The 26652-nt window shown below is 48.7% G+C and overlaps 11 protein-coding genes across 11 annotated transcripts; 5 read left to right on the top strand and 6 right to left on the bottom strand.

The window, feature by feature from the left end:
* Window positions 1–188: 188 nt before the first annotated feature.
* N7519_005194 (queuosine 5'-phosphate N-glycosylase/hydrolase) lies at window positions 189–1616 on the bottom strand (the record flags this gene model as incomplete). The annotated part of the gene is made up of 4 exons (XM_057291970.1): window positions 189–601; window positions 659–890; window positions 940–1094; window positions 1148–1616. The coding sequence occupies 4 exons, from the start codon at window positions 1614–1616 to the stop codon at window positions 189–191; spliced, it is 1269 nt and encodes a 422-aa protein (XP_057146781.1).
* A 937-nt stretch (window positions 1617–2553) lies between these two features.
* Window positions 2554–5043, top strand: N7519_005193 (E1 ubiquitin-activating protein ubaB; the record flags this gene model as incomplete). The annotated part of the gene is made up of 10 exons (XM_057291969.1): window positions 2554–2613; window positions 2702–2872; window positions 3008–3244; window positions 3309–3433; window positions 3484–3548; window positions 3599–3878; window positions 3931–4109; window positions 4171–4283; window positions 4346–4683; window positions 4737–5043. The coding sequence occupies 10 exons, from the start codon at window positions 2554–2556 to the stop codon at window positions 5041–5043; spliced, it is 1875 nt and encodes a 624-aa protein (XP_057146780.1).
* A 663-nt stretch (window positions 5044–5706) lies between these two features.
* Window positions 5707–6871, bottom strand: N7519_005192 (SDR family NAD(P)-dependent oxidoreductase; the record flags this gene model as incomplete). Its single annotated transcript, XM_057291968.1, has 3 exons — window positions 5707–5864; window positions 5944–6310; window positions 6362–6871. The coding sequence occupies 3 exons, from the start codon at window positions 6869–6871 to the stop codon at window positions 5707–5709; spliced, it is 1035 nt and encodes a 344-aa protein (XP_057146779.1).
* A 140-nt stretch (window positions 6872–7011) lies between these two features.
* Window positions 7012–7435, top strand: N7519_005191 (elongin C; the record flags this gene model as incomplete). The annotated part of the gene is made up of 3 exons (XM_057291967.1): window positions 7012–7129; window positions 7181–7229; window positions 7297–7435. 3 exons carry the CDS (start codon window positions 7012–7014, stop codon window positions 7433–7435), a joined length of 306 nt encoding a protein of 101 aa, XP_057146778.1.
* An 833-nt stretch (window positions 7436–8268) lies between these two features.
* On the top strand, window positions 8269–11207 carry N7519_005190 (putative ubiquitin-protein ligase (Asi3); the record flags this gene model as incomplete). Its single annotated transcript, XM_057291966.1, has 3 exons — window positions 8269–8694; window positions 8744–9252; window positions 9284–11207. 3 exons carry the CDS (start codon window positions 8269–8271, stop codon window positions 11205–11207), a joined length of 2859 nt encoding a protein of 952 aa, XP_057146777.1.
* A 495-nt stretch (window positions 11208–11702) lies between these two features.
* On the bottom strand, window positions 11703–13827 carry N7519_005189 (NAD-dependent malic enzyme; the record flags this gene model as incomplete). Its single annotated transcript, XM_057291965.1, has 8 exons — window positions 11703–12034; window positions 12093–12457; window positions 12521–12787; window positions 12840–12973; window positions 13026–13154; window positions 13218–13421; window positions 13484–13705; window positions 13759–13827. 8 exons carry the CDS (start codon window positions 13825–13827, stop codon window positions 11703–11705), a joined length of 1722 nt encoding a protein of 573 aa, XP_057146776.1.
* A 436-nt stretch (window positions 13828–14263) lies between these two features.
* Window positions 14264–16228, bottom strand: N7519_005188 (uncharacterized protein; the record flags this gene model as incomplete). Its single annotated transcript, XM_057291964.1, has 1 exon — window positions 14264–16228. The coding sequence occupies one exon, from the start codon at window positions 16226–16228 to the stop codon at window positions 14264–14266; it is 1965 nt and encodes a 654-aa protein (XP_057146775.1).
* Window positions 16229–16734: 506 nt separating this feature from the next.
* On the top strand, window positions 16735–18143 carry N7519_005187 (uncharacterized protein; the record flags this gene model as incomplete). Its single annotated transcript, XM_057291963.1, has 3 exons — window positions 16735–17130; window positions 17183–17266; window positions 17316–18143. 3 exons carry the CDS (start codon window positions 16735–16737, stop codon window positions 18141–18143), a joined length of 1308 nt encoding a protein of 435 aa, XP_057146774.1.
* An 887-nt stretch (window positions 18144–19030) lies between these two features.
* N7519_005186 (uncharacterized protein) lies at window positions 19031–19652 on the top strand (the record flags this gene model as incomplete). Its single annotated transcript, XM_057291962.1, is given in 2 exon segments — window positions 19031–19213; window positions 19230–19652. The coding sequence occupies 2 exon segments, from the start codon at window positions 19031–19033 to the stop codon at window positions 19650–19652; spliced, it is 606 nt and encodes a 201-aa protein (XP_057146773.1).
* A 554-nt stretch (window positions 19653–20206) lies between these two features.
* N7519_005185 (CFEM domain-containing protein) lies at window positions 20207–20942 on the bottom strand (the record flags this gene model as incomplete). Its single annotated transcript, XM_057291961.1, has 3 exons — window positions 20207–20607; window positions 20668–20806; window positions 20862–20942. 3 exons carry the CDS (start codon window positions 20940–20942, stop codon window positions 20207–20209), a joined length of 621 nt encoding a protein of 206 aa, XP_057146772.1.
* A 2902-nt stretch (window positions 20943–23844) lies between these two features.
* On the bottom strand, window positions 23845–26573 carry N7519_005184 (uncharacterized protein; the record flags this gene model as incomplete). The annotated part of the gene is made up of 4 exons (XM_057291960.1): window positions 23845–24947; window positions 25006–25446; window positions 25498–26077; window positions 26124–26573. The coding sequence occupies 4 exons, from the start codon at window positions 26571–26573 to the stop codon at window positions 23845–23847; spliced, it is 2574 nt and encodes an 857-aa protein (XP_057146771.1).
* Between the last annotated feature and the right edge of the window lie 79 nt (window positions 26574–26652).

The raw sequence follows: 26652 nt of genomic DNA, 5'->3' as shown, positions 1-26652 counted from the left end.
ATACCCTAATATATGATCAACATGTAATTTCTATATTCATCCTCGATAAGCAAAGAAGTCGGCTTCGCCATGTTTATGTTTCGATTGTACGCTCCTTTTGCTCTAGAGCAACCCAATGTCCCAAGTTATCATTGTGGCAATCCAACTCCATGCGCCGCCAAAGACGCCAAAACCAATAACCACTCACCTTAGTACCAAATGCTCCTCGTCCGGTGATGAGGGATGGACTCATTTTTCTCTGCCTCTAGGCTCTTCATCGTGTCGTACAAGAAGAAGTCGATGAGAATCGCATTGATGCCACATGTCTTTCGCGGCTCCTCAGGAATCTCCAATATCTCATCCGACTCATCCGAGTTCTCGGTTTCATACTTGTTGTCAGAAATGCCCTTGGAAGGGGGCTTTTGGCGGTTGATTTTGACCTCAGGGTGTTGTTTTTCGATCTCTCTTTTGATCAACTCAACACACCAGATACTCGTCCCACGAAGCTCGATCTCCCAGTTTGAGCCTGGCTCGATGGGCTTCAGGTCGCGGATATGGCTTTCCAATTTAGGTGCGTAGCGAAGACAGTTCAGCTGGTGCAGCATCTGCGGAATGCGGTAGTCTGGGATATATGGTTAGAATGAGTTTGAGGGAGTAGGATTGCTTGGAAGAGCCGTACCTGCAAACATGGTGATCTTGTCAATGTCGTGGAATTCACCAAAGTCTTCCCCGTTAAAACAAGCCCAGAGATCGGCGACTAGGATTTGAGCACGTTTATAGAGCCGGACCCTCTTTCCGTGGAAGATTGTCTCGTCCCGGAAGCAGGAAAAGCTCTCAGTCAATAGATTGACTAGTCCTGCGGCGGAAAGGTTGGCACTGTCAATGCAGTTGACGAAGCTCCCGCCGAATTCCTATATCGGTTAGTATAGCTCATATATGTAAGGCTGCATGAGATAGTACCTCGCAAAGGACTTCTCCTGCCTCACGTAGACACTGCACTCGTTCTTGGAACATAGGAATCTCTCCCTCTGTTGCGGACCGGAATACATGTCTGAGTAGCTCGTCTGTACACCTCTCTTCATCCACCCAGAAGTCGGGGGTTGTGATTGGAATATCTGGAATTGGGTAAGCGGTCATTCCAGAAGTAGAGTCCAATCGAGGAACTGACCTTCATCGAGAGCTCTTTGTAGTGCAGCAACTAGACTCCAATAACCAGTCCACAACTTGCCACGGTACTCAATACAGAAACGCTTAGGTTCCTCTTCCTCCTCAGACCAGAAACTAAAGTTCAGCAAATCCATTGTGAAGATGAAATCGACTGTACTTTCATCTTTGGTCTTTGGGTGTAATTCGTGCTCCGACCAGGTGTGTGTGGAATACTCTTTCTTCTGCATCATCCGCCATATAGTTTTGGCAGCGTCTTTGGTGTGAGTAAGGCTGACAGCAACATCAATTGCATTGTCGAAAACATATTGAGCACCCTCAAGCACTTTGGTCTCTGGTGGGGCATCCTTTGGCTTTTGGCCCAGTCCAAAATGCTGGCGAAGAAGCTCTACCAACTCAGGATCGGCTTCATCGTCGGAATTGGCCTCGACTTGGCGATTTTTTTGAGCCGGAATTGGGTCCAATGATGGCATGGTATTTTTTCTTCGTGCTCAATCTTGATTGAAAACAAATGGGGAGATATCGAGTCAGGGGTATCTCCTTTGATATCGCCTCAAAAGGTCTCTTGCGGTGAGACGCTAAACCCGGCAGATATTCCACCCCGCCTGGATATTCGAATCCTTTGAGGCTGGAACAAGCAAACGTTCGGTATAAAAATACTTGAATTCGACAAACGCTTCAAGTTGACTCTTTTTTTTTGTTTCTCGCCACACCGAGATTTTGATCCGATGGTCTCTGGATAGAGTCACCGGTTATGTAAGCAGGTGAAATATCCCAAAGATGCCCATAATGTATCTGGGAAGCTGGAAGATATGTGCTGTGGTGGTATATGCCAGTTATATCAACTTGTATCTAAAAGTATTCGCTATAAGCACAAGGGAGCTTGTAGTTTACAGTCACACAGGGTCTGCAGGTCTAGACTACCTGGTACCTGGCAGAATATCTGGATAGCATCATCATGACCATCCATGGATAAAACAGGCACATTGTCTTATGGGAATTAAACTCAGGCTCATTCATTCTAGAAGAAGGCGATCAGAGTATATGCGCCCTGTACATTGCCGGAATGCAAAGACGATCACTTATAGAAATGAAGAGAAACGACGTCAATTACGGTCTAAAAAGTACATTTTATTCTTCTATTCACTAGAAAAACAAATATAGAAAAGGTGTAGAGCAAAAGTAAGTGGAAACCCACGTGTGAGGCTCTTAGAATCTTAGCAGTGCCGTCATCGCCAAACGGTCACTGTTTCCGGCTCATCACTTCCTTTTATTTGCTCCTTCTTTGACCTTTCCCCCTTCGCGATTCATCTCTAACAGACACACCGTTTCAACACTTACACCATTAACCCACTGCACCACTACAAAACTACACAACCACCTGATCGCGATCATTATCGACTGCCCGCCATGCGGGATAGCTCCATCAAGCGCTCCCTCGGGGTGGACCTCACTCGCTCTCTCAAAGAGGTAAGTACCGCCCTGCTGTCGTGCAATCCTGGCGTCCAAGTGACGCTGGCCTGAAAATACATTCTGACAGTGCTCTCATCACGTATAGTCACGCGTTCTTCTTGTCGGCGCAGGCGGCATCGGCTGCGAGCTACTGAAAAACCTCGTCCTTACCGGGTTCGGCGAAATCCACATCATCGACCTCGATACCATAGATCTGAGCAATCTCAATCGTCAGTTCCTTTTTCGACATGAGCATATCAAGAAACCAAAAGCCTTGGTACGTTCAACCGACCCCGCGCACTTGCGCCGCTCCCTTGCGAATTCCCCCGAGTTAAGCGCCGCGCATTCGCATTGCGTCAACGGTTCAGCGATGGCAGATATGGAATACTGAGATATGGATACTTTCATCTAGGTTGCCAAGGAAGTTGCGCAAAAGTTCCGGTCTGACGCAAAGCTCGAGGCCTACCATGCGAACATTATGGATGCCCAGTTCGACGTCTCGTGGTTCGAATCCTTCAACGTCGTGTTTAATGCGCTAGATAACATCGCCGCAAGACGTCATGTGAACAAGATGTGCCTTGTAGCCAATGTGCCCTTGATCGAAAGTGGAACTACAGGCTTCAATGGCCAGGTCCAAGTTATTCAGAAGGTATGGGAAAAAGTGATGTCTGGTTCTGCAGATTGGACCTATACTGACTTGCGCGTTGCACCAGTCGGAAACCGAGTGCTACGATTGCAACGTGAAAGAAACCCCCAAATCCTTCCCCGTGTGTACGATCCGCAGCAACCCCAAGGAGCCGATTCATTGCATCGTTTGGGCGAAGAGCTACCTCTTGCCGTAAGATCCAGCTCCTAATATTTCCGATTTGAATACTCATCTTTGAGTAGGGAACTTTTCGGCAATAGCGACGAGGAGGCACCGGAGGTGGACAACACAGAAAACGCTGATAACGGTTGGTTCAATTTCATCTACAACTCGGCTCTGAGGCTGACCTCCCGCTAGCGAACGAAATTGCAGACCTGCGCAGGGAAGCACTGGAGCTCAAAGAGTTGCGACAATCGATTGGCACCGAGGAAGCCCACCAGAAGGTCTTTGATAAGGTTTTTGGAAAGGATATAATACGATTACAAGGCATGGCGGATTTGTGGAAGGAAAAGAAGCCGCCAAAGCTCCTTGACCTTGCTCAACTTCAAGCAGAGTCCGATTCAATTGCCTCGACGGTCTCTACACAGGACCAGAGAGTGTGGACATTGGGGGAGAACTTCAGCGTCTTTAGGGATAGGTAGGAACTGTCTGTCGCCGAAAGCATACGTTCGATAAGCTAACCTCTACAGCCTGAACCGGTTAGCACATCGTCTGAAGCAACTTCAAGAAAAGAAGCTTCCAGACCAAGATTCCCCGATCCTGACATTCGATAAAGACGACGTGGACACTTTGGACTTCGTTACCGCAACAGCTAATCTACGAGCTGCTATCTTCCACCTTGAACTTAAATCCAAGTTCGACGTCAAGCGTAAGTCTATCCAATAAGGGTGCACATTTCAAGACGATCATCACTGACAAAACTTTTACAGAGATGGCGGGCAATATCATCCCTGCTATTGCAACCACCAATGCCATGACAGCTGGACTATGTGTTCTTCAGTCATTGAAGGTGTTCCAAGACAACTTGATGCAGGCCAAAATGGTAAGGACCGAACAAGGATTCCCTCCATCTACTACCAAAGCTAACGAAGCAATCACTGAAAGGTTTTCCTGGAGAGATCCGGTGCTCGTGCGATTAATTCAGACTCATTGAAACCCCCGAATCCCGATTGCCCTGTCTGTTCCCGTCTGATGGCTCCGGTCGAAATTGACCCTGAGCTAGCGACCCTTGAACATCTCGTCCATGACGTTCTTCAGATGGAACTGGCTTATGGCAGAAATATCTCCCTTGCTATTGGTGATAGACTGATCTATGACCAAGAATTTGACGATGATCTGCCGGAAAAGTTGTTTGACATTGGCATCAAGAATGGCAGCTTTATCACGGTAAAAGATGATAATGAACCTGCACGAATCGACCTTGATGTGGTGATCAAGACAAGGTATGCTTCGTTTTTTCAAGAATACTTGGCAGCATTGACTGATTGGTTTGCAGAAGTGAGCCATCTTCCGAGGACTCCAAGCCGGCAACGCTGCAGAAGATGGTCGAGATACCCTTGAAGCCCAAGCAGCCTGCCCAGCCCCCCACCGATGACGCGCAGAAGCCTGAGCAGCCTGCGCATCCTTCTACTGACGATGCAACTGTGACGGGGAAGCGCAAGCGTGAGGGCTCGAATGATGAGGTGGAGCCCAGCAGCCACGATGCGAAGCGTCTCGCCAGTGCAACCGTTCCTGACTCAAATGGCATTGAAGCTATCGTTCTTGACGATGATGAGGAAGGTGCCATCATGATCGATGATTGAATGCTGAAAACAATGTTTCGCGTGGCATCTCAAGGTAATACTAGCAGCCATTACAGGTGTTCATCTTGATATCATTCTCTTTCGTACTTTCGGTATTCCCCTTTGCTATTTGCTTACTATCTACCCCTCCAGACCCTTCTGTATCATATGGCATAAAGGAGAACCTGATTTCAGTCAAGCAGAGAAGGTTCAAAATCCCAGGTTGGCGGGCATGCTGGATATGGACATGATAATGCATTATGGGGTTTTTGTGTCTCAACTGCTCAATGGCGTTTCCCGGGTTGATAGATTACTAGAATAAGACCTGAGAATAGCAGTACGGCCTGGGCAAAGTATTAAAATTATGTCTGAGGTTGGATCCTGCGGGAATTGATGAAGTACCTCAGTAGTAGTCGAAGGGATGTAGACTGGCAAGGGCAAGTAATCGGTAGTTGATGTGAGATACCCAAGTATATGGCGTTTTGCCACTTCCAGTGGGCTCGCTTAGGACTCGAAGCGACACACCAGAAAAGGATTGGGATTTTATCTGTTTAGCTCGCTATTTCCTAGAGAACACTACTGATATCCTTCTTAGTGTGTTTAATCATGTCCTGATATTGTAGTGTAGGGGTTCTTTACAAGTACACTTGCTTTGTTGGTATTACACGTCTCACTTGGATTGAATCAAACGGCACTCAATCCACCATCGAGATTCAGCACACAGTTGTTGGCATATTCATTCTGCGCCAAGAACACGGCTGCATCAGCAATCTCGCGTGGATCTCCAAATCGATGAAGAGGAATGAGATCCTTCAGCCTACTTGTCTCCCCTGGTGTGAAGTCTACCATCGAGATCAGCCAACGCACGAATAAATACATGCATAAACCAACATACCTGCAACCATGGGTGTTTCAATATACCCGGCACGATAGCATTTGACCGAATGACAATATCTTTCATCGAAGCCGATGCCTCAACAGCCAATGATCGTGTCAGACCGAGAAGGCCAGCCTTGGAGGCAGCGTATGGAACTGCGCCAGTTCCGCCCTTTAGCGCCAGTAAAGAGGAGACATTAATAATGCATTTCGAGGGGGGTTTGGTCCCCGCAGCTGGGTCACTCCGATACCGTATCCGACTCCGGATAGAGGCGCGCATCAATGCGCGCGAAGTGAGCATTGCGCCTTCGAGATTAGTACGCAGGATGGTGGAGATATCTTCCAGCTCGGATCTGGGCAGAATGTTTGATATCGAAATTCCTGCTGCGTTGACTAGGATGTCTACATTTCCCTGGAAGATAGTTAGGAGGGGAGCTTAGTTAATATAGACGAGGTTGCTTACCATTTCCTTTTCGAGTTCACGCATCCATGACCCGGCATCTGAGACATCTCCGACAAGTAGCTGGATCTTTCCTTGCGTGCTTTGCTGGTTGTCTTCTTCTGGGGCGCGAGTTGCGACTTCATCGTTGCTTTCAGCAAGCTCTGGCAGTGTAACTGCGAGAGACTCAAGCTTTTTGGCTGCTTCCTCTAGACGTGTTTGGGATCGGCTGACGAGGACTATGGTCGATGCGCCTTCTTGTAGAAATCGTTCGGCAATGGCGAAGCCGATGCCGGATGTCCCACCGGTGACCATGCATTTTCGGCCTGCAAGTCGATTTCCAGGCTGGAATGAAATGTTGGGGGTGTTTCCATTTGGCTGAGATGAGTATGATCGCTTTATATACCCCAGAGGGTGACTTGATATTTGGCTGTTAACGTAGCCTTCATTGAGCGAATTGATAGGCCTCGATGAGGCTCGAAGGAACAGGATAGGCACTCGCAAGCGAATCAGAGGAACTCTCAAACTCGCCATATTGTTCTACTTTGTCTGAACTCCAAGAGGAACGCGATATCGGGTCGGGTGCGTCACTGGCAGCTTCAGCACGGACCAACAAGCCAACCTCAAAAAGGCTCTTTCGCTCCACAGCGGCCACTTTCCTACAACTACGCGTCATGGCGCCATCCACGGACTCCGAGTTTGTGACTATAGTCTCAAACGACGGATTTGAATTCATTATCCCTCGCAGCGCAGCTTGCGTCTCAGAGACTTTCCGGCTCATGCTTTCTTCGAGTACGTGGACTCAAGATCCATTGCTGCATGGGTTGTACTAACCACCCACAGCCAACTTCCCTGAGGGTCGCACCGGTAGATGTGTGCTGGAGGACTACTCGTATGTCTCACGCTTATATTCCTCTTTATCTCTTCGATGGACATTGCTAACAAAGTTGTTTCTGTAGTGGGGTCGTTGTCGAAAAGATCTGCGAATACTTTTGCTACAATGAAAAGCACAAGGACCAGGTTAACGTGCCAGACATGGATATTCCACCTGAGTTATGCCTGGAACTCCTGATGGCTGCTGATTTCTTGAATACTTGATTTCCACGTGGTACCTTGGGCCTTTGGTTTCTTATACCTCCCTGACTGAGACCTCAGGTATCCATCCTTGCTTCGGCTCACATCGGTTTGAAATGATTCACGGCGCAATGATAGACATTCGACTTTTACGACGATACCATGGGGAGTTCCGGACTAGCTCACATGCACACATTTGGTCATGGCGTCTTGTCGTGGCATGTATTCTATGGGATCGAATACGACTAACATTTTGAAAATGTTTTCTTCTTTGCCGTAGTAGTATCCTGGATTTCTACAAGAACACTTATCCCATCTGAGCATATGCAAACGGTTACTACCTCTATGGCCGAATTTGTCTAAAGATGATGGCAGATCAACACTTCCAATGATAACGCGCTTGCCAAGATGCCACCGGTAAAGGGTTTGGATCATAGGAGACAAATAAAATACAAAATCATATCCATGTCATAAGTTCTATACTAGTTAAGATGGCCAGAGTATATCAACATGCACCCTCCGGGCTTGCCCAGCCCTGAAGGCCTGGAGGATATTCCGGCTGAGTCAGCGAATAGCAGCCTTGGAAATACCGAGGGCTGGGGCCGGCTCCACCGGGGCGAACTTCCAAGGAAGTGCCCGCCATCGTGAAGATCACTCTTCCATACGTTTGGATTTGCGGGATGCAGTTCACAGGAGCATTGCTCACTGTGGTCTCCAATCTAGTCATAACATCGCTTGACTATTGAGCATTCTATTTGCCTGTGCCCACAGTCGGATGCACTGGCCTTTGTGTTAGATTGCATCTCCCCCGGATCACCGATAAGGGTCACCCGCAGAGGCGCATACACCGGCTCATCATGTCAGGCATTGTTGAACCCTCAACGATACCAACCACATCTAGCGCAGCCTTTTTGCAACATATGAATACAACACTATCGCCGGAAAGTTCTCCTTTGTCCTCTTTACCGCATCAAGTCTTGACCTCCCCCCTTCGCGCTTTTCAACACGCCGAGACCTTTGCCCTCCGAACGGTTCCCCAAACTCTCGCTAGAATAACCGGGATCAAAGCCCTTGGCCAAAACATCTGGAGCGGGGCTCGTTCAGCAGCTGGAGCCAGCGGCACGGCCGCAACGCATGCAGCGGACATGGCTGGCAATGAGTTCGCCGATGCAGCCGGCCAGGAGAGTGGCTACTACATTGCTGAGTTCTTGGGCGCCATGAAGAAGCTCGGTGGATTCTTTGGGTATCTGACAAGCCTTTGGTCATTTGCCTGTCTGGTAGAGGTGAGGCTCCGCTCCCGATTTGTACACTTACCATGCTGATAGGTCTCAGGCGCTCATCCTCAACCGAATTACCATCTATGCATCCACACGGCGACACCTTCGACTAGGCTGGGAAAGGCGCGCGGCACTCCGGTTGATTCCTATCGTTCTATTTGCCTCCCAAATCCTCAGCCTGCTCCGTGGAATCCGATGTCAGACATCGCCGTCTTTTTCAACAATGCGCTACGGATATCCCGGAAAGCAACTCGTGTTCGACTATTCCAGTGACGGGGGCGTTCTTTACTCGATTAGTTCGACTCTGTTAGGATGGGAATCTGAGGAACGGTCGTGCAGTGCTGTGAAGATGGCGCGCGGAACCAACCCGGGCATCCCATATGGATCATTTTCCTTACTCTGGCCAACATTTATGCTCTTTTGTTTCAGCCACTTTATTGAAACGCTCTCATGCGCATTACAAGGCAGGCCTGTGATGACTGAGACGGGGATGTCCATCTTCGAACACTCAATCGCCTTCGCAGAAGCCGAGTCGATGATCAGTAAATCAATCGGACTAGGCCTGTTCGGTCTTCCTAAACAAAGCCCCCCTCAGTGCGCTTTCGAGTGGGTCTGGTGACAACTCAACTTCGGTCTTTGAACTCCTCACAAGATCGCAAGTCTTGGAACGCATGAATGTCACACCTGAACTGTTGCTTATTGTATTGATCTCGTGCTGCAATAGTGCAACCTCTCACATCTTAGAAGTCTTCGGGAAGCAGAGCAAATATCGGTTTTTCAGCACCGCCTTTTGGGGTGCCTGCTTCATGGTAGCCATGTTATGGGGGTTAGATGGCGGTCCACCCGTCAGCCTCGAAACTGGCGTTCTCAGGTTCCCGACTGTTTGCATTGTGGGATTCATCCCTCACATCTTTTTATTGGGCGGCATCGTGATTTGTCTTTCAATATACACCTTAGCACTTACCATCACAGCTGTTTCGCTACCTACTGACGATCAACCTGTCTCAGTCTATGACCGTTTCTTGATGGCGCACGAGAATATGCAAGGGTCGAACCAGATAAGAAGCATTCGTATAAACAGACACGAAGACTTTTATACAACACTGCTTCGAATCGGCTACGTCGCCCTAACAGCGGCAAGTGACGCTGTCTTTTTGAACGAGGGCCAATCGGTCGTTGCACGGCGGATGACGTGGCTTGAAGAGGACCGACTCTCTGAGATTGAAGCTTCAAGGCGAAAGTCTTCATCTTACACTTCATCTTATGGGGATTGGCAGAGTGAGCCTAGCAGTCGGCCCATCGAAGCTATGGGTTTCTCAAGTTTCGACATGCCAGAGCAATCGGCTTGGGAGAGTGGTTACAACCGCGAAAAGAAGGTTGAGAAACCGAAGAACGGCGCTCGAGCCGTGCAATCTCGAGCCGAGCTTGGGGGAGTTGGCGCAGTGCGAGTATCCATCAGATTGTGGCATGTTCTCTCGTTCTTCCGGGCAATTTCTCTCATAATTCTCCGTTGGGTTGCATACGGGCTCAATAATGTGCTTGATCGACTGGGAATAAGCGCTCGGCCAATGTGGCTCAAACGCATAGTGGGCCATCGCGGAAGGAAGTCTAATATCGACAAGACGAACTCATCACAGCCATTGGATTTCTGGATCCTCTCGGAAAATGGAGAGCTTGAGCTCCCCGATGACCATGACTTTGACGTCGAGATCGAGATGAGGAAGCGAGAGCGCGCGAATCGGCCAGACTGGATGGGCTCGGATGAAAGTCGGTTAGACGAGAGATTGTACAGTTGGTGGAAAATTGGCGGTGCATGGGGAAATCAGGATCAAACCTCTGATTATTCCCCGCCCTCTGACGACTTCGACACCACTAGCATGGTGTCCATGTCTACCAATGCCTCGGAGTCCGAATGGGATGATTACCCATCGGAAGATGGTCGTCGAACTCCTACCCAGTTCGAACCATACGCAGACAGAGAAAGCCCACCACTCCAAGATCCCCTGATCGACATGAGCACACTTGCCCGTCTCCTCGACCCACGCGATCGCGAAAGTAGAGAAGAAGCTAAGATTCTAGCTGCGCATCTCAAAACAAACCAGGACAATCCACAAATCATGACGCGCAGTCGCTACCAGAAACAAGTTGAAAAGGAGAGATCCCGGATCATCTTCTCCTCCCGCCTCCAGCAGCTCAACGCCATGCACTCGGGATCCGAGAGGCGGAAACCTACCCCGGAAGAGGAAGCTGAACTCCTCGAGAAACTCATCCTCGCCCGTCGCTCGGAATCCTCGGGCAGTTACGATGCCCATACGTGGGAATCCGGCGCAACAGGCCTCGGCCCCAATGGTCCACCCTGTGTGGTCTGCCAGACAAGCCCACGCGCTATCATCACCTGGCCCTGTCGCTGTCTATGCATTTGCGAGGACTGTCGCGTTAGCCTTGCCATGAACAACTTCGGCAGTTGCGTGACTTGTCGCCAGGAAGTCGTAGGATTCATGCGTCTATGGGTTCCATAAACATACGTCAACTTGTTTCAATCGCTCGGGCTTTTAGCTTTGTTTTTTATGTCGTCGGCTCACGTAGGTTCCATATTACTGAACAGTTTGTAACATATCAATCACATTTACATGATGACTTTTCCTTCGTATAGCGATTTTTCAGACCATCATTCCTTCACCTACTAGTTGTACGCATCTATGAGATCAATTTTGGGATCGCGTGGATGATGGTACGTTTAAGACCATTCATTTCATTGTAGTTACCTAGTATGTAGGACGTTCGCCCACGTAGTCGAACCCTGCAGCTGGCTTCCCTCTTCTTCTTCTTCTTTCTTCCTTCCTTTTCAAAAAATACCATAGGCAAAACTACATATTTACTTCGGGTCAATACCTCTCGTCTTGATTGGAGAACCCCTGGTTATCTGGGAAATGGAGGTTTAATAGTTGTTATGAAAAGGGAAAGCGGCAAAAGATCACATCAATAGAACCAATATAGACATCAAAGCCTTGGTATTACTCCGTATAGACCAGAGGACGGTACTCAGCCTCCCACATCTGGATTCGAATCCACTCTCGCAGGTCGGAGTCTATGGTAGGAATGTCCTCGGCCTGTGCAAGTCCCTCCTCGACAGCACACAAGATCACAGCCGCGGCAATCTCCACACTGATTTCGCGCACGTCTTGCACATCGGGCAGCAACGGCTTATCGGAGGCTTTCAAGGCGGGTGACCGTGCCTTGAGTGCCTTCACGGCAGCGACTAGCATCTTCTTAGACACGAGACGACACTCCGAGAGCACTGCTCCAAGACCAATTCCCGGGAAACAGGTTGAGTTGTTGCATTCCGCTGAAATATCGTGGTTAATATGCCGAACAGTCAATATCTGAGATGTTTGAAGCCATACCAATTTCATATTGCGTGCCGTTATGCGTAACTGGTGGGAATGGACTGCCTGTGGCAACGAGGGCTCCTCCATCGGTCCACTCGTAGAGATCAGCCGGCTTCGCCTCGTGGAGTCGTGTTGGATTACTGAGGGGGAATATAATTGGTCGTTCTACATTCCCTGCCATCTCACGAATGATATCTTCTGTGAATGCTCCCGGCTTGGTCGATGTCCCGATAAGCACATGGGGATGTACTTTTTTGACGACGGAAAGAAGATCTCGATCACCGTCCGACCACTCGTCATCATCCCGTGCGAAAGATTGCTGGCCTTCAGTCAACTTGTCACCGAGGGATTTTATAAGAAGACCGGGCTTGTCAATACACCTAGATGAAAGAGCAGTGTTAGTAGGGACCTTACCTCCCTCTCTCGTGCGCGCGGTTACATACCAGATCTGCTTAGATGCTTCATGCTTTGGTTTTCCCGTCTCGGTGGCGATGGTATCTAAAAGCTGGTCGGCAATGCCAATACCTGCCGTTCCCGAGCCGAAAATCACTACTCGTACGTCCTCCAGTTCGACTCGGCTGACTTGAAGGGCAGCCAACATGGCAGCGAGAGTTACACACCCCATGCCCTGGATGTCGTCATTGAAACAGGGTATCTGTTCCTGATACCTATTGAGTATTCTCCGTGCATTGTGGAGCCCGAAATCCTCGCTGGTACTGTTAGCCGTGCCTCGAACGATATAGAAAGAGGCATTTCTCATACAAGTGAATGTAAGCCTTGGGGAATCGTTTGCGGGCAGAATGGACAAATCGATCCACAAATTCATCGTACTTCTCCCCTCTGACCCGGCGCTGTCGGAGGCCTAGATAAAGTTCGTCATTGAGCAGCTCTTCATTCTATACATGGTATTAGCAAACATAGATTTAACTAGAGAACAAATATACCTACATCTGTCCCGCAATCCAGTACAACAGGAAGCTGTCGGGAAGGATGGATTCCAGCACAGAGCGTGGTAATAACCAGTTTGGCAACCGATATGAGAATAGCACCCACACCCTGGTCCCCGATTCCCAATATCTGCAAACAGTTCAATGATAAGCAAGGTCACACAGTGTTCTCCTCGGGCAGATATATAATTACCTCTTCCCCATCACTGACGACGATATAATCAACATCGTCCGCAGTCCCAAACTCAGCGAGATACTCTTCAAAGTGATCCTGGTCATTGATATTCAAGAAACACCCTTCCGGTTTCCTAAATAACCGCGAGTAATTCTGAATCGCGTCTCCTTCCGTAGGCGTGTATATCACGCTGAACATCTCCATGAGATGGGTTTGCACGAGCTATACACATGTTAGTAATGGTGCACATGCTGATATTTGTCTCGTTGGAAAGATGTAAGGACCTTGTAATACAGCACTTCATTCTGAGCTTTCATGCTAGCCAGGAAGGTGTTCTTGGCTAGGTCATCTGGTCTGCTTTGATACTGCTGATAGGCGCGCTGGACTTGCTCATCCAGTGTTTGGATGTTTGGTGGCAGGAGACTGTGGAGCTTGAATGTTGATCGCTCATGGTCTGGGAAGGCTGAGCCTTTGTTTAATTGGGATGATTGGAGGAGAGATGTTCCCTATTTCTGTGTGAGAATCGGAGTTTATAACAAGGCCGCAGGTGTGTCGTTACCTTGTATGGGCAGGTCAGGGGCCCCGGGGCGCGCGGTAGGTTGCAAAACTTGGACTTGGAGTTTGACATATCGAATAAATATCAAATACAATATTGAAAGAACTGAATCTGGAAAAAGAAGAGAGAGACAGATGAAAAGGGGAATGTCCCAAGTACCTAGGTAGGTACGACATAGGTGGGTCCATCCCCGTCATAGCTATCAAGCTTCTCGCCACAGCACAGATTCAGTGAACAAGGTACAGTTCTGTATATAGAAACTAGGTGTTTTCAAATTAAATGAACACGTAAAGGTGATCTTAGCCTTAATTAACCTCCTACTCTACAACGAATTCGCTATGTAGGACCTCCTTATAAAAGGAACCTAGGCTACTTCTTGCGAGCCGGGTCACTCCATTCATCATGCCCTTTTACAATAAAGCAATTATTGAGCCATGTTGTCAAGTTGCGAAGTTGTTAAGTTTGCATCGGTCACTATTAACGGACACCGAGCAACACATAAGATAGATCAGACACCAAAGGTCTTCCCAGTGATCATGTCGCTGATCCATCCCAGCCATCCCGGGTCCCGGCTTTGCGCCTCAAGTCTCGCCTGTTGCATACTGCGCTCCAGGTCCATCATCTGTCTCGACGTAAATACTTCACTTAACAGTTCCCAGGCTGTTGCTTGGCTCTTCTCGATGGTTACCTGTGTCTTGTATCGAGCGGTTGTCCCGGCACGGGTCTGTATGGGAGGTAAATGTATGATCTGGTTCAAGTCTGCATGATACTGGACCAACAAGTTCGCAACATCAAAATATGGATTGTCGTTGGCAGGAACGTCCTTGCACCGTTCATAGCAGAACAGGACAAATAATTGCCAGGGCGCGTGGTCTCCATATATGTGAACAACTTGATTTGGGTCGGCACCGCGATCCAGCAGTGCGGCTACAATATCCGTTTCAATGCCCGCGTATTCTCGTTCATGGGAGTAGGGAAGATTGCTTGGTGTGACTCTGGTCGGTCGGAGAGCATAGTCTAGCAGTGGTCGACCTCTTTTCTTTAATCGACATGGATCGATATCCAGAGCATGCTCGACATATAGCCGCAAGCGGGCTTGTATTGCCAGACCAAGGAATGAGCATTGTCCGCGCTCGATCCATTGAACAAATCTAGTATTCGTCGGGGAATCCCGACCATTTGTCCAGTGATTGAGCTCTTTCTGCGAATGGAGCGACATAACAGCATCAATATCATCCAGGATAGGGAAGTGAGAGGTGGTTCTGCTCATTTGCTCCAGTTCATATGTATAGTAGAGTATTTCATCGACCAAATTAAACAAACTGTTTGAGGCCTTACGAAAGGTTTCCACCGGATACATCTTCAACATCGCGAGGAGCATCCTGCAGAGAGTTTCCTTGCCGCAAAAGTCCCTCGGTACAAACTGCTGAAACATGGCGTGGTGATTGTCTCGAAGAAAATCTCGTGCAGTCCTATGAATAAAATCCACGGTTGTTCTGAAAAATGCAGATTCCGAGTAATCTGTATGGACACTCAAAAGATCACCACATCGGGTTTGAAGTCGTGGCCTCCAGTCCATACACACGGCTGACAGCTCATCAGCAGTGACGGCTTTCACTTCCATATTAAGGGCATAATCCTGGTCTTTTGACTCTTTCTCCAGAAAGTCAAGTGCAAATAATGGAAAAGGCCGCACAGACTCAACGGCAATGAGAAATATACGGGTTGTATCTGCGCGGAAAAACGGATCAATTCGATCCATAATTCGAGCAAAGTAGGCGTTCAACTCCTGAGGCAGGCTGTTGAGACGTTTCTCCAATGTATCATAGGTTTCTTTGGCAGTGATATCACGCAAGAGGTCCCGGACAACCAGAAATACCCATAGCCAGACTCCATTTGCTCTTTGGGAAATTTCAAAGATGAGAGTGTTACAGCGACGGTCTTTTGCCGCCAGTGATTTGAATTTGTCGTTTTCAGTAAGCATGGATTCCACGTAATTATTCATGTCGTCCCTGGTAAAATGTTGCAGCACAAACATGCAGTCAGGGCTGCTCAGCTCTTCTTCGAAGGCTGTCCAGGGCCGACTAGATGCGCATACTTTGAAGTTCTCGGATTGGGCCAGACTCTTCAAGACATGAATGATCTCCATTTCCTTACCATCGTATTCATCAAGCCCGTCGATGAACAGGCAAAACTTTGCAGAACATGCGGTGTCAGCTAGACGGGAAAAGGTCCCCATTAATTCGGTAATGCCCCAAGGTTCTGACCCCTGGTGCTCAGGACAGATCTCAGTGACCAAGCGCGGCTCAACGCGAAGAATCTGGTATAATATGCTCTGCAGGAGACCGAGCTGAGACTTTTGCATGTTGACTCCCGCGTTCCAAAAGTAAAAGCTGGCGATGAACAGTTTTTGTTCTCCGGCCCAGCAGCTCAGAGCATCCCTGGTGTTTTTATGGTCGGATAAGTACTTCATGAGTGTGGATCTGCCGCTACCCGCCTACATTGTGTGTTAGCTGCGTGTGTTGCATCCATAGCACATTCTATGGATGGGTTGTTCAATCCCACCTGTCCACTGATCCAATATATTCCACCTTGCTCTTCAAGCCATTGCATAAAGCTCGTCCTGGATCGATCAAAAGCCCAGCGTAGCGTCTTGAAATGTGCGGTGTCAATTTGATCTTGTCGTTTCTTCATAGCCTTGAAAGTCAAGCTTTGGATGACCGCTTGCCGATGACGGGTCAGGGGGAATGGCTAATGGTTTTAGCTCTCGTAACAGCTCGTCAGCCAGCGAGTTGCATTTGCCAGCAAGGGCTAGGATCGCAAGGTCATCCCTCGATAATACTCGGCTGCTGTGCGTATTGGACGTAAGATCTTGGTTCAGATTTTTAATGTCCTCCGCAACCAACTTCAGTTCTGCCACTTCCTCAAGCACACCTTGAGCCATTCAACAGGCTCAATCATCATTGAATTACATCGAGAATGTTGGTGTCAAGACCGACAGAGATCAACTTCCAAGGAAACGAGCAACGGCCATTGCTTGGAGAGAATCTTAACAGTTCAGTTCCATGGGCTGAAGACCATCGCTGGTGGGTCCGCATGCCGGCACAACAGATTGTTCTGGCGACGACCATTTTTCGCAACTTGCTTTCCACTGTCTGGAAGGACTTTACTTGGGCCCTTCTTATCTCCTTGCCATTCGCGTTGTTAGGAGTTCCACAGGGGTGGGTCTCTGGATGGGTATTTGCTCTCAATTACTTTGCTTTGATTGCTCTTGAGTCAAGGTTCATTTCCACCGCAGAATGGATATGGCTGTTCTCTGATTCTACCATGACCACCATTGTTGCCGAAGCTCTACCACATACTTTCCCCCTGATGGTGAGCTCTCTTTAACATTCGCCAAGGATAAATTCAGCTAATCAATTATTAGGTCGGGATTACAGCTATTGTTTACGGAGAGATTACTCTTGTCCAATCATTCATTATTGGTAGCTTGATTGCAAATCTCCTCATGGTACATGACCTGTGTGTCAAACTCAGTAACAGAAGGCTAATCCGCGCAGGGTACTGGGCTAAGCTGGTTTGTCGGTGGGCTTCGATTTAGGGAGCAAACCGCGCCTACAACAGCTATGAAAAGCATAGTATCACTTACCATGATTACTGTTTTCCCATTCATCCCGCCTATGTTTATCGGTCCTTTGTACGAAGCATACCCGCGCAGCAGGGCTCTTTTTACTCTGACCGTTGCGGACGTCATCGTTATGCTGGTTATCTACGCGATGTGGCTTTGCTTTAGGTACAGTTCCCATGCTGAGCTTTTCGAAAAGCTGGAAGAAGCCAACGCTGGTTCAACAGCAAATGACGGCTCCCCTACCTCTGGTGCAGTAAATGGAAGATTTTCGGGGCAAGGAGAATTGTCCACTGCGTCTCGCCTCAATTATGCAATTTGGCTCATTGCCATTCTTGTCCTTGCGATTCAATGCTCGGTTTATCTGATCCAAGACATCCCCAGATTCGTCCAGGACACCTCACTGTCGCGCATTTTTATTGGAGCGGCACTCCTTCCATTTACGAGCAGTCTATCAAGTTTCGCCAAAACATGTGCCATCGCATACGACAACAGAATGGAGCTAGCTATGCATTTAACCGCTGAGACAGCCCTTGGCGTGGGGCTTTTCAACCTCCCTATCCTTATTATTGCAAGCGTGTGTATCGGTCATCGCATGTTGCTCGAATTTGATGTCCTCCTGGAAGTATTTCTGTTTATCACGGCAGTTACAACCGCCTTTACAACAGGATATGGACTGTTTACTTATCTAAAAGGCGCTATTCATTTAGGACTGTATGTTCCACCCCCTGCATCAAATGATCGAGGATTTATCATAGACTAACCCGCTATAGATATATTATTATAGTACTAGCGCTGTATCTATATTGACTCGATAGAAATATCCAGATAATGAAAGAATGAGTTCAACACTGTTGCTTCGTGGAGCCACCAACCCGGTGATCCATAATTGAGTGACTCAGAGAGCCTTAGCATAGCCGGGAGGTCCGGGAGAGGGCCCTGCACGCAGTGGAGTCCACTCTAGCCCCATACCTATATGTATGTACAGTGGGATCTCCGAAATATTGGGCTAAACATTCGTACCTACATATTACCGCCCTATACAAAGGTTTAGCCCAATACTTCGGAGGTCCCACTGTACTGAGACATTACTCCGCACAGTCCTCCGTATGGATAAATCGAGCTCGAAATATAGGAGATTGGCTATGGAGATTTTCATCCTTAATTGTGGGTCTCCGAAATTATCGAAAAGCCTCCAGGACATCCATCCATCGCCAAGATCCTTTATCAATGCTATGTGAACAAAAGTCCACATCTGACTATTATGCCAGTGCCCAAGGCCGCTTGATACTTTTTTTTGGCCCCTAGTTCACTCATTCTCCGTACTACGCTAGTAATATTGTCGATTACTAGCACTGTCTTCAATCAGCCACAGCGTTTCAACATCCAATGAGTGTGATCAAAGAAAGCAGACAAACGGACTCAAGCCAATAAGGGAGCTTCATAAAATTTAGGGCTTCCAGTGTTAACTCGCTATAATCTCCCCATTTCGCTACTCATTGCATTGAGTCAAGCTCCATAAGCTAAGTAAATAGCTTGATTCTTTTCGTTTAAAGGGGCTCATTCGTCAATTGAATTTTCTAATTCCATCTCTCTGCACCTTCTGCAATTTCCCACTTTATAGTGCGTTAAGAACCGAGAACCATCAACATGCGTACCTCCTTCTTCCTCGCAGCAGCCCTTGCTACACTGGGCACCCAAGCGGACGACAGTAGCACCGACGTCATCGGCTACTTCTCTCCTTCTTGGGACGGAGGCCTACTCCAGTACGGCGGTTGGACAAGCACAGCCGCCAGCCTCGTCACCTACAACAGCGCAGCCGCGACATACCACGTCAGCTGTCTGAAAGACGCCCCCCAAGACGGACTGCAACTACCCGACACCATGGACAATCGTCCAAGGCCCGGAGACCGTCAGCTTCACGGGGAAATATATCGCATCCACTTCGGGCGAGTCGACCAGCTATGATATCACTCTCACCCAGTCGTACGAGTGTTCCCTGAAAGCTTCGACCGAGTCGGCTAGCTGCACTATGAGTGTTGGCAAGAGTGGATCCTTGGCCGGAGCGAAATATGAATCTTCCACTTCTAGCAAGGCGACCTATACCACTGCGCCGATGTCGAATTCTTACTACCAGTTGACGGTAACTGCGGGATTGCCGTCGAGTTCCACGGAGGTTCAGACGACGCAGTCGACTGGTGGGGCTGCTGGTCCTGCTGCTTTGATTACGGCTGCTCCTATGGTTGCTGCTGCTGTGGCTGTTCTACTGTGATTATTTTCACGTTTTCTTTGATGATATATAAATGGAATTACTTGCCATGACTTCAATGAACGCGAACATCGCTGGAAGAGTTTTGTAACTAGGGTTTTGCATAAATACAACGCTTAATATGGCAATATATATCGAAGGCCTTGGCTAGTTCCACCCATGCGTCGCAAATATTTAGGTACCAACGTAAAAATGTTTATCCATTGGCGCTGTGATACGCAGTTCTCGAATATATAACTACATCCTAACAAGTTATAGTGATGTGACCAAGCTCCATGATTAGATGTCTATATCGCCCAATAACATACGCCTTTCTGATATAAAGCATGTTCATTTCAACCATTACAAGGCTAAACAGACAGAGAATCAAATCATAGACATCCTTTTTACCAAGAGGCAAAAACAAGACGTATTGTATTAAGCATATCAACTATACAGGGAAGTGACCCATTCAGGCGTCTCGCACAACCAACCCAGCCAGCAAAGGAATGAAATCCCCTACCAACAAAAGCCAGTCGCAAACACCGACAACAGCCTCAGATTAGGTATAGATATATTTACAGGACGTAAGCGGCAGCAGCGGCGAGAGCAGCAACACCAGCCAGGTTACCCTTGACATTAGCGGCGCCGTTGAAGGCGGGCGACGAGGCAGAGGGGGTGGCCGAGTCAGTCTTGGTCACCAGCGGGGTGGAGGTGGCAGCACCGGAGGAAGAGCCAACGGGCTTGGATCCAGTGGCGGTGGTACCGGTGGTGGTGCTGTCGGTCTCAGCAGCGGAGGAGGACTCGACGGCGCTGGAGCTCTCGCTGGCGGACCCGGTAGGAGTGGCGGTGGTCTCAGCGGGGACGGAGCTCGAGGCGCTGGGGGTCTCGGAGGGGGTGGCGCTGGTGGTCTCGATGGGTGGGATCGAGATGGGGTGGCCGGCGGAGGAGCACTGGTCAACGACGGCGTTGGAGACAGCTGGGTGGGTGGGTTAGTGGGGTGTTTGGGGCGGGGAGAGTAGGTGGGGGTTAAACATACAGACTTGGTCCTTGTGCTCGCAGGCCTTCTCAACGCAGGGGGTGATGCTGCTCACGAGCTCGGTCTTCTGGCAGTGGCAGGCGAAGTCGAGCAGCTCGGAGCAACCATCGCTCTGCAGGGCAGAGAGGAAGCAGCTCAGCTAGAGGAAGGTGTTAGTAGACATATTGTGATATGGGCATTGGTTCTCTTCGTACAGAGCAGGCGGGCACATCGGGCAGCTGGGCGCTGGCGAGGCCGGCAGCAACGAGGGCAATCAGAGAGGTGGAGAACTTCATCTTGATAGACTAAAAAATAGAAGATATTATGAACGGCGTGCCGGAAAAGACAGTCAAGTATGTATAGCGAGTGCGGATGAGTTGAGAAGAAGAGCCAGGTCTGGACTTGGGAGATGGCCTTTTTATAAGCTTTGCCAGTCCTCTACACTCCACCTCCCCCGCTGGGGAAAGCCCTGTGGGCAAGGGTTGCACTCAAAGGTTGGGGCGTGGGACCATCACATGTCTCCGCATGCTTAATGAGAGACAATCCACCGAAAGTAGGCCAAGGCCGCGGTTGACTCAGATCCGTAATTACCACGGATTAGAACCCCGGACGCTCATTGCATGGCCAAGCCTGAAGGCTGACGCCAGATTCTGGGTTCCCGCAGCCGATCTAGCATTGGAGCGAGGATGGGGGTTGGTCTATTGTCTCGTACGGCGTACGTATGCCCGCATGGCCAAGTCGAGACTAGACCAGACAAGCGAGCAAGCCACCGGAAAGACTGGACCAGTGGCAATGTTGGTAGTACATTTCTCATTTGCAAGTTATCATGCGGTCAAATAGCGTCACTGGCTTTAATTTCCACTGTGTCGGGCTAGACTCTTAGTGGCCTGGATGGCGGTACGGTACAGGTTGCAGTACTTCGTACATGTAGCGGTTGTGCAGCGTTCCCACGGGCTAGAACCTTGAAGTTTGCTACAAAGCAATCAAACGTAAGATATGCAGACCAAAGCAATTGCATGAATGTATGACAGGATTATTGACAAACATCATAAAGTGGCAAACCCCATAGTCTCTGTTTTGAGGGAAATCCGGGGAAGATTGGACCCCGGTAGGCCCCGAGAGAGCGTAGCATCGAACTATACCACATTGGGACTTGGGCCGACGCATTGTCTAATTAATATACTTAATATAATATGACAATAATACGACATATAAATATATCTTGATTAAAATTGCTTGGGGTCACACACAGATAATTTGGCTCCTCAAATAATAAGAGGTTCTGCAAAAGGCCCAAACTCAGGAGACCATGACCCCTGTGAGCTAACTTATTATCCAATACAGGATTTATGGATGTACAACGTTGTACGGTATCTCTGATGGGTCAAATAAAGGCCTCAAAGATACCCGGGGCGCTTGCAGAGTCTCATTGAGCTTAATGGTCATTTGATATCTCCCGGGCTAACAACAGAGCAAGTTACCGAAAGGTTAGCATCCTCCGAGTGTCTCGATGAAATATTGTACCTGCATATGGTGATCAATCCGAGTGGCAATAGAGTCAAGATGTTACTTCCGAATAGACTGTTGTTTTTTTCAAAGCAAAAGAACATCGACGTAGGATAAGAACGGGCTGGGAAAAGGGTCCACCCAAGTGAGACATTTAGCGGGGGTGGGCCCAGTCAGGACGAAGATTTGCGTGGGGTTGGGGTCAATCACCAGAATGGGAACACTAGAGAAAGAGAAAAGGAAATCAGGAACGAAAAGCAAGAAGCACCGATCACATGGGAAACAAGACTTAGTGTCGCCACCGAGGACTTTGGCGAGACTCTGTGCCCAGTAAGATATCCTGTCCACTTGATGGTCACTGTTAGAAGGAAAAAGAAGGCGCATTGGCCGGGCGAAATATCTAAACTAGGCTTAGTCTTTCATTGGTAGAATTATGACTGTTGAGGCGTTAACGCGGAAAACTCTTGCAGTGGACAAGTTAATAGCCATAGTGCGCAGACTCATATATCAGAGAAGATCAAGTCATGTTTAGAAAAAGCAAATATATCGCGGGGTCCCCGGACAGACCCATTGTCTGAGTCCGGGGATAACACGGACCTGAATCGGAATAGATTATAAACATCCTAGTCTTTCATGTCCAATCCCAGATAAATATAGCAATTGCGATATACTTTGAAGGATGATAGCTTGAAATGAGGATCGACGTCTCGACTAGGCCCGGGAATTCTATGTACAAGTCGCGTATAAACGGAAATTGCCAGGACATTCATTCTCTTCATTCAGTTTAAGAATGTACTCCATAAAGCTGCCTCGGTTTGCTCACATGGAAGTCGAGATGGTTGACAGTTAATTGCTAGCAAGCAGGTACCTAGGTAGCAGTCATGCTTCTATCTGACCTTGGAACGTTGCATGTGCCCTTGGGCTGCCCTGGAAGTGCCGATGGGTTTAGAACTAGAATATAAGGACCTGTGGGATTGACGAAGATGACTGCTTTTGAGGCCCGAAACGGCCCCCGTAACTGACATTGCCCGTCCAACCCTTTACCGCCCACTACTCTGTCATACCACCTGGGCAGTATTCTACACCTGCCCGTGTAGTGATGTTAGTCATCCTCCGGTCCATCCATCCATCTGGGAGATCCTTAGCCGGACCGGACGGAAATGCTACAATGCACCCACACTCACCGAAGTAACATGTCCTTCTTCTTAGGAGGGAAGTCACCCTCCGATGATCATAAGTGGAAGCCGAACTTGGAAGCAGTGCGAGCCTTAATACAATTTGCGATCGCTACTAGCCGACTTAAGGCCACCTAGACTTGCCGACGAACTGATAGAATACTTCTTCTTACTAACCCCCAACACCTTATGACAGACGATAGACGCGCTTCAGCTGCCGAGGATAGGATGTTGAACACTTGGAGAAACGCCTTCAAGCCAGTCTACTAACCAATACTAACCCACAGGGACCAGCTATGAGATTAAAAGCTAAAATACCAAATACGGAAGGAGATACTGTATGGGCTCCAAGGAGACACGGCGTTTGCTCAAACATACATGTACTGGTAGATTAGCGATAGTTGCCCTCTCGGCTCAGCCGCCAGGCGTTAATGAATTTTGTGTGTGTGTGTGTGTGTGTACAAGGAAGGATAACATTCTGAGTTATAAAGTCTTCGTGATAATTCACTGGTTCTGACTAGGCCACACAGCTACTATACTTGTGCACTCCCGATCCCACCACAACCGTCCTTTTCGTAGAACCCGAAGAAGGAAGATAAATCGTTGCTTGGCTATTAGGAGGCACTTGAACAGTCAAGCGAAACGCTTTCTCTTCTTTGGAGCAGTCGTCATCTTCTTGGCTCTCATCGAGTTCCCAGTGAGTGGATATAAGACCGTATGGACTTGTGAACTTGGTTGTAGCCTCACTCAGCCCACCGCCGGGGTGCACTTCAACATTAAATTTCTTCCAACCCGGCTCAGAAGGGGTCAATCCTCCGATGTTTTCATAGATCCAGCTTCCGATCGATCCAACAGCGTAGTGGTTGAAAGATGTCATCTCCCCTGAGTTCACGCTTCCGTTTGCCAGCATACTATCCCAACGCTCCCATGTAGTAGTTCCATTCATCACAACCTGGAAAAGCCAGCCCGGGTCTTCTTCTTGCATCAGCATTCCAAAGAAGACATCCGCCGCTCCATATTCAGAGAGGGTATGACCGAGGATATGAGTCCCGGCAAACCCAGTTCCTACTTTGTATTCATTTTCCTTGACAAGATCGATAAGCCGATTGGTGGCAGAGGTGTAATGCTCCGGCTCAGAGAAGAGTTTGAAGTAAAGCGGTAACGTGAGGCCTGTCTGAGTCTCATTTGCCATAGTTCCGTTCTGTGATACCCAGGCATCCTGAAAGGCCTGGGTGAGCTTTTGGCGTGACTTGGTGTATTCCTCGGCATCTTCAGCATGCGAAAGAAGGGCAGACATGTTAGCCACAAGTTCGGTGCTGTGAATCAGGTACGCATCGGATACGAGATATTTGTCAGTCGTGGCATCGCCTGGGCTGTCCGGAGGAGCCTTCGGGTCCAGCCAGTCTGCAAACTGGAAGGTCGAACGATTCCACAGGCCCACTTCGTTCCTGGGAATTCCTTTATCAATCCAATCCTTAGCTCCGGCATACTGCTCTTGCAGCATATCTTTGTCTCCGAAAGATTGGAAAAGTTGCCAAGGCACAGCCACGATAGAGTCTCCCCATATCGAAGTTGGTGGAGAGTCTCCCATCACGTTTGGAATCACGGATGGTGGGGAGACTGTGGCTTTTGGTCAGCACGTACAACAGGCTTTTTTGTATAGCGGGGCAAAGCTTACAATTGTTCTCTTTTTGCTCTGAACGCACATCCCGTAACCATCCTCGAAGAAAGCCAGTTGTATCATAGATAAAGTTTGCGGTTCTACTGAACGCGTGAATGTCGCCGGTCCAACCCAAGCGCTCATCACGTTGAGGACAATCAGTGGGGATGCTCAGAAAGTTACCGCGCATGCTCCAGAGAATGTTTTTGTGAAAGCGGTTAAGGAGAGAGTTCGAGGAATCAAAGAATCCAATCTGCTCCATATCCGTATGAACAACGATAGCGGTGACTGAATTGTTATCAAGTTTGGTCTCGTCTGGCCAGCCTTCAACTTGGACGTATCGAAAGCCGTGGAAAGTGAATGACGGCTCCCATTCATCCTCCTCGCCGGAAAGAATGAAAGTGTCTGTTGCCTTTGCGGTACGGAGGGGACGCGTCGCAACCTCTCCATCTTCCATCACTAAACAAACAGTCAGCTTAGACAATGGATTTGCTCATCATTGTATCATACCTTCGGTGTGCACAAAAGTGATGTTCTGCCTTTTTGGTCCTTTGACGCGAATTCGCAGCCATCCGACCAGGTTCTGTCCAAAATCCAAAACTGTCTTTCCTGAGGCGCTGGAAAATACGTCTGCGAACGGGTGCTCTTCCACGCGCTTTACTGGCGGCGCATCTGGGGCTGCCAGTGCATCCTTGGAAAAGTTGAGCTCGCGCACCCCCAGCCAATTCGACTGGTCGAAACCCGGAGAATCCCACCCCTTTTGCTCCAGTCTAGAGTCATATGTTTCCCCATCGTAAATTTCAGAAGAAATGATGGGACCCGTGCTTGAATTCCATGTGGTGTCGCTAGAGATGTATGTCTTTGAACCGTTGGAGTTGGTGACTACAAGCAGACAAAGCGCGCCTAGTGTATCGCCATAGATATTCCGATAGCTGTTCCATGTGAGACGCCCTGAGTACCAACCCTCGCCAACAATGATACCAATAGTATTATCACCATTTCCCAGAAGATCAGTGACGTCGTAGGTATTGTATTCATGGCGATGGGTGTATGACTGCCAACCAGGAGCGAGAACATGGTCACCAACGCGCTGACCATTTAAACGGGCCTCATAGAGCCCCAGCGCGGTGATATACAGCCTTGCTGAAAGGATATCCTGGTCTCAGAGCGAAATCCTTTCGGAAATAGATAGGTCGATGCGTTTCGTTAATTTCAGTAGCTCGATCCGACGCCAACACAGCCGCCTCTCGCCAATCTTCGGGGCTAAGCAGCCCCGGTTCGACCTGGATAGGGTCTGACCATGGGGTGCTAGCCTTATCACTGCTTCCAGTCGATTTGACTCTAACAGTCGCTTGTTCTCCTGACTTCAAGGGATCACTGGGCCATGGAACAAGAACGGAATCCGCAGAATCTACATGGAAAGTCTCTGCAGCTCCTCCTCGCTTTTGAACTTCAATATCATAGGATTTTTGATGCCAGTCCGAGACTTGCCCATCGAAACGCCAGGAAATCCGAGGAGAAGTCTCTCCTATACCTAGGGCAGTTCGATGGTGCTCGAACGAAACTTGCGAGAGTGAAAGGGCCATCCTATATTGCTACCAACAAGAATGCATAGGTGCTTGAAGCCAATTTATACCAACATTATCCATGATCATCTATCTCATT

This window comes from Penicillium mononematosum (assembly GCF_028829835.1).
Source record: "Penicillium mononematosum strain IBT 11891 chromosome Unknown utg000003l:1.0-8172316.0:1.0-8177699.0, whole genome shotgun sequence".
Taxonomy (NCBI): domain Eukaryota; kingdom Fungi; phylum Ascomycota; class Eurotiomycetes; order Eurotiales; family Aspergillaceae; genus Penicillium; species Penicillium mononematosum.
Note: the sequence above shows the minus strand (reverse complement) of the source record. Positions and strands in the feature narration are given on the sequence as shown.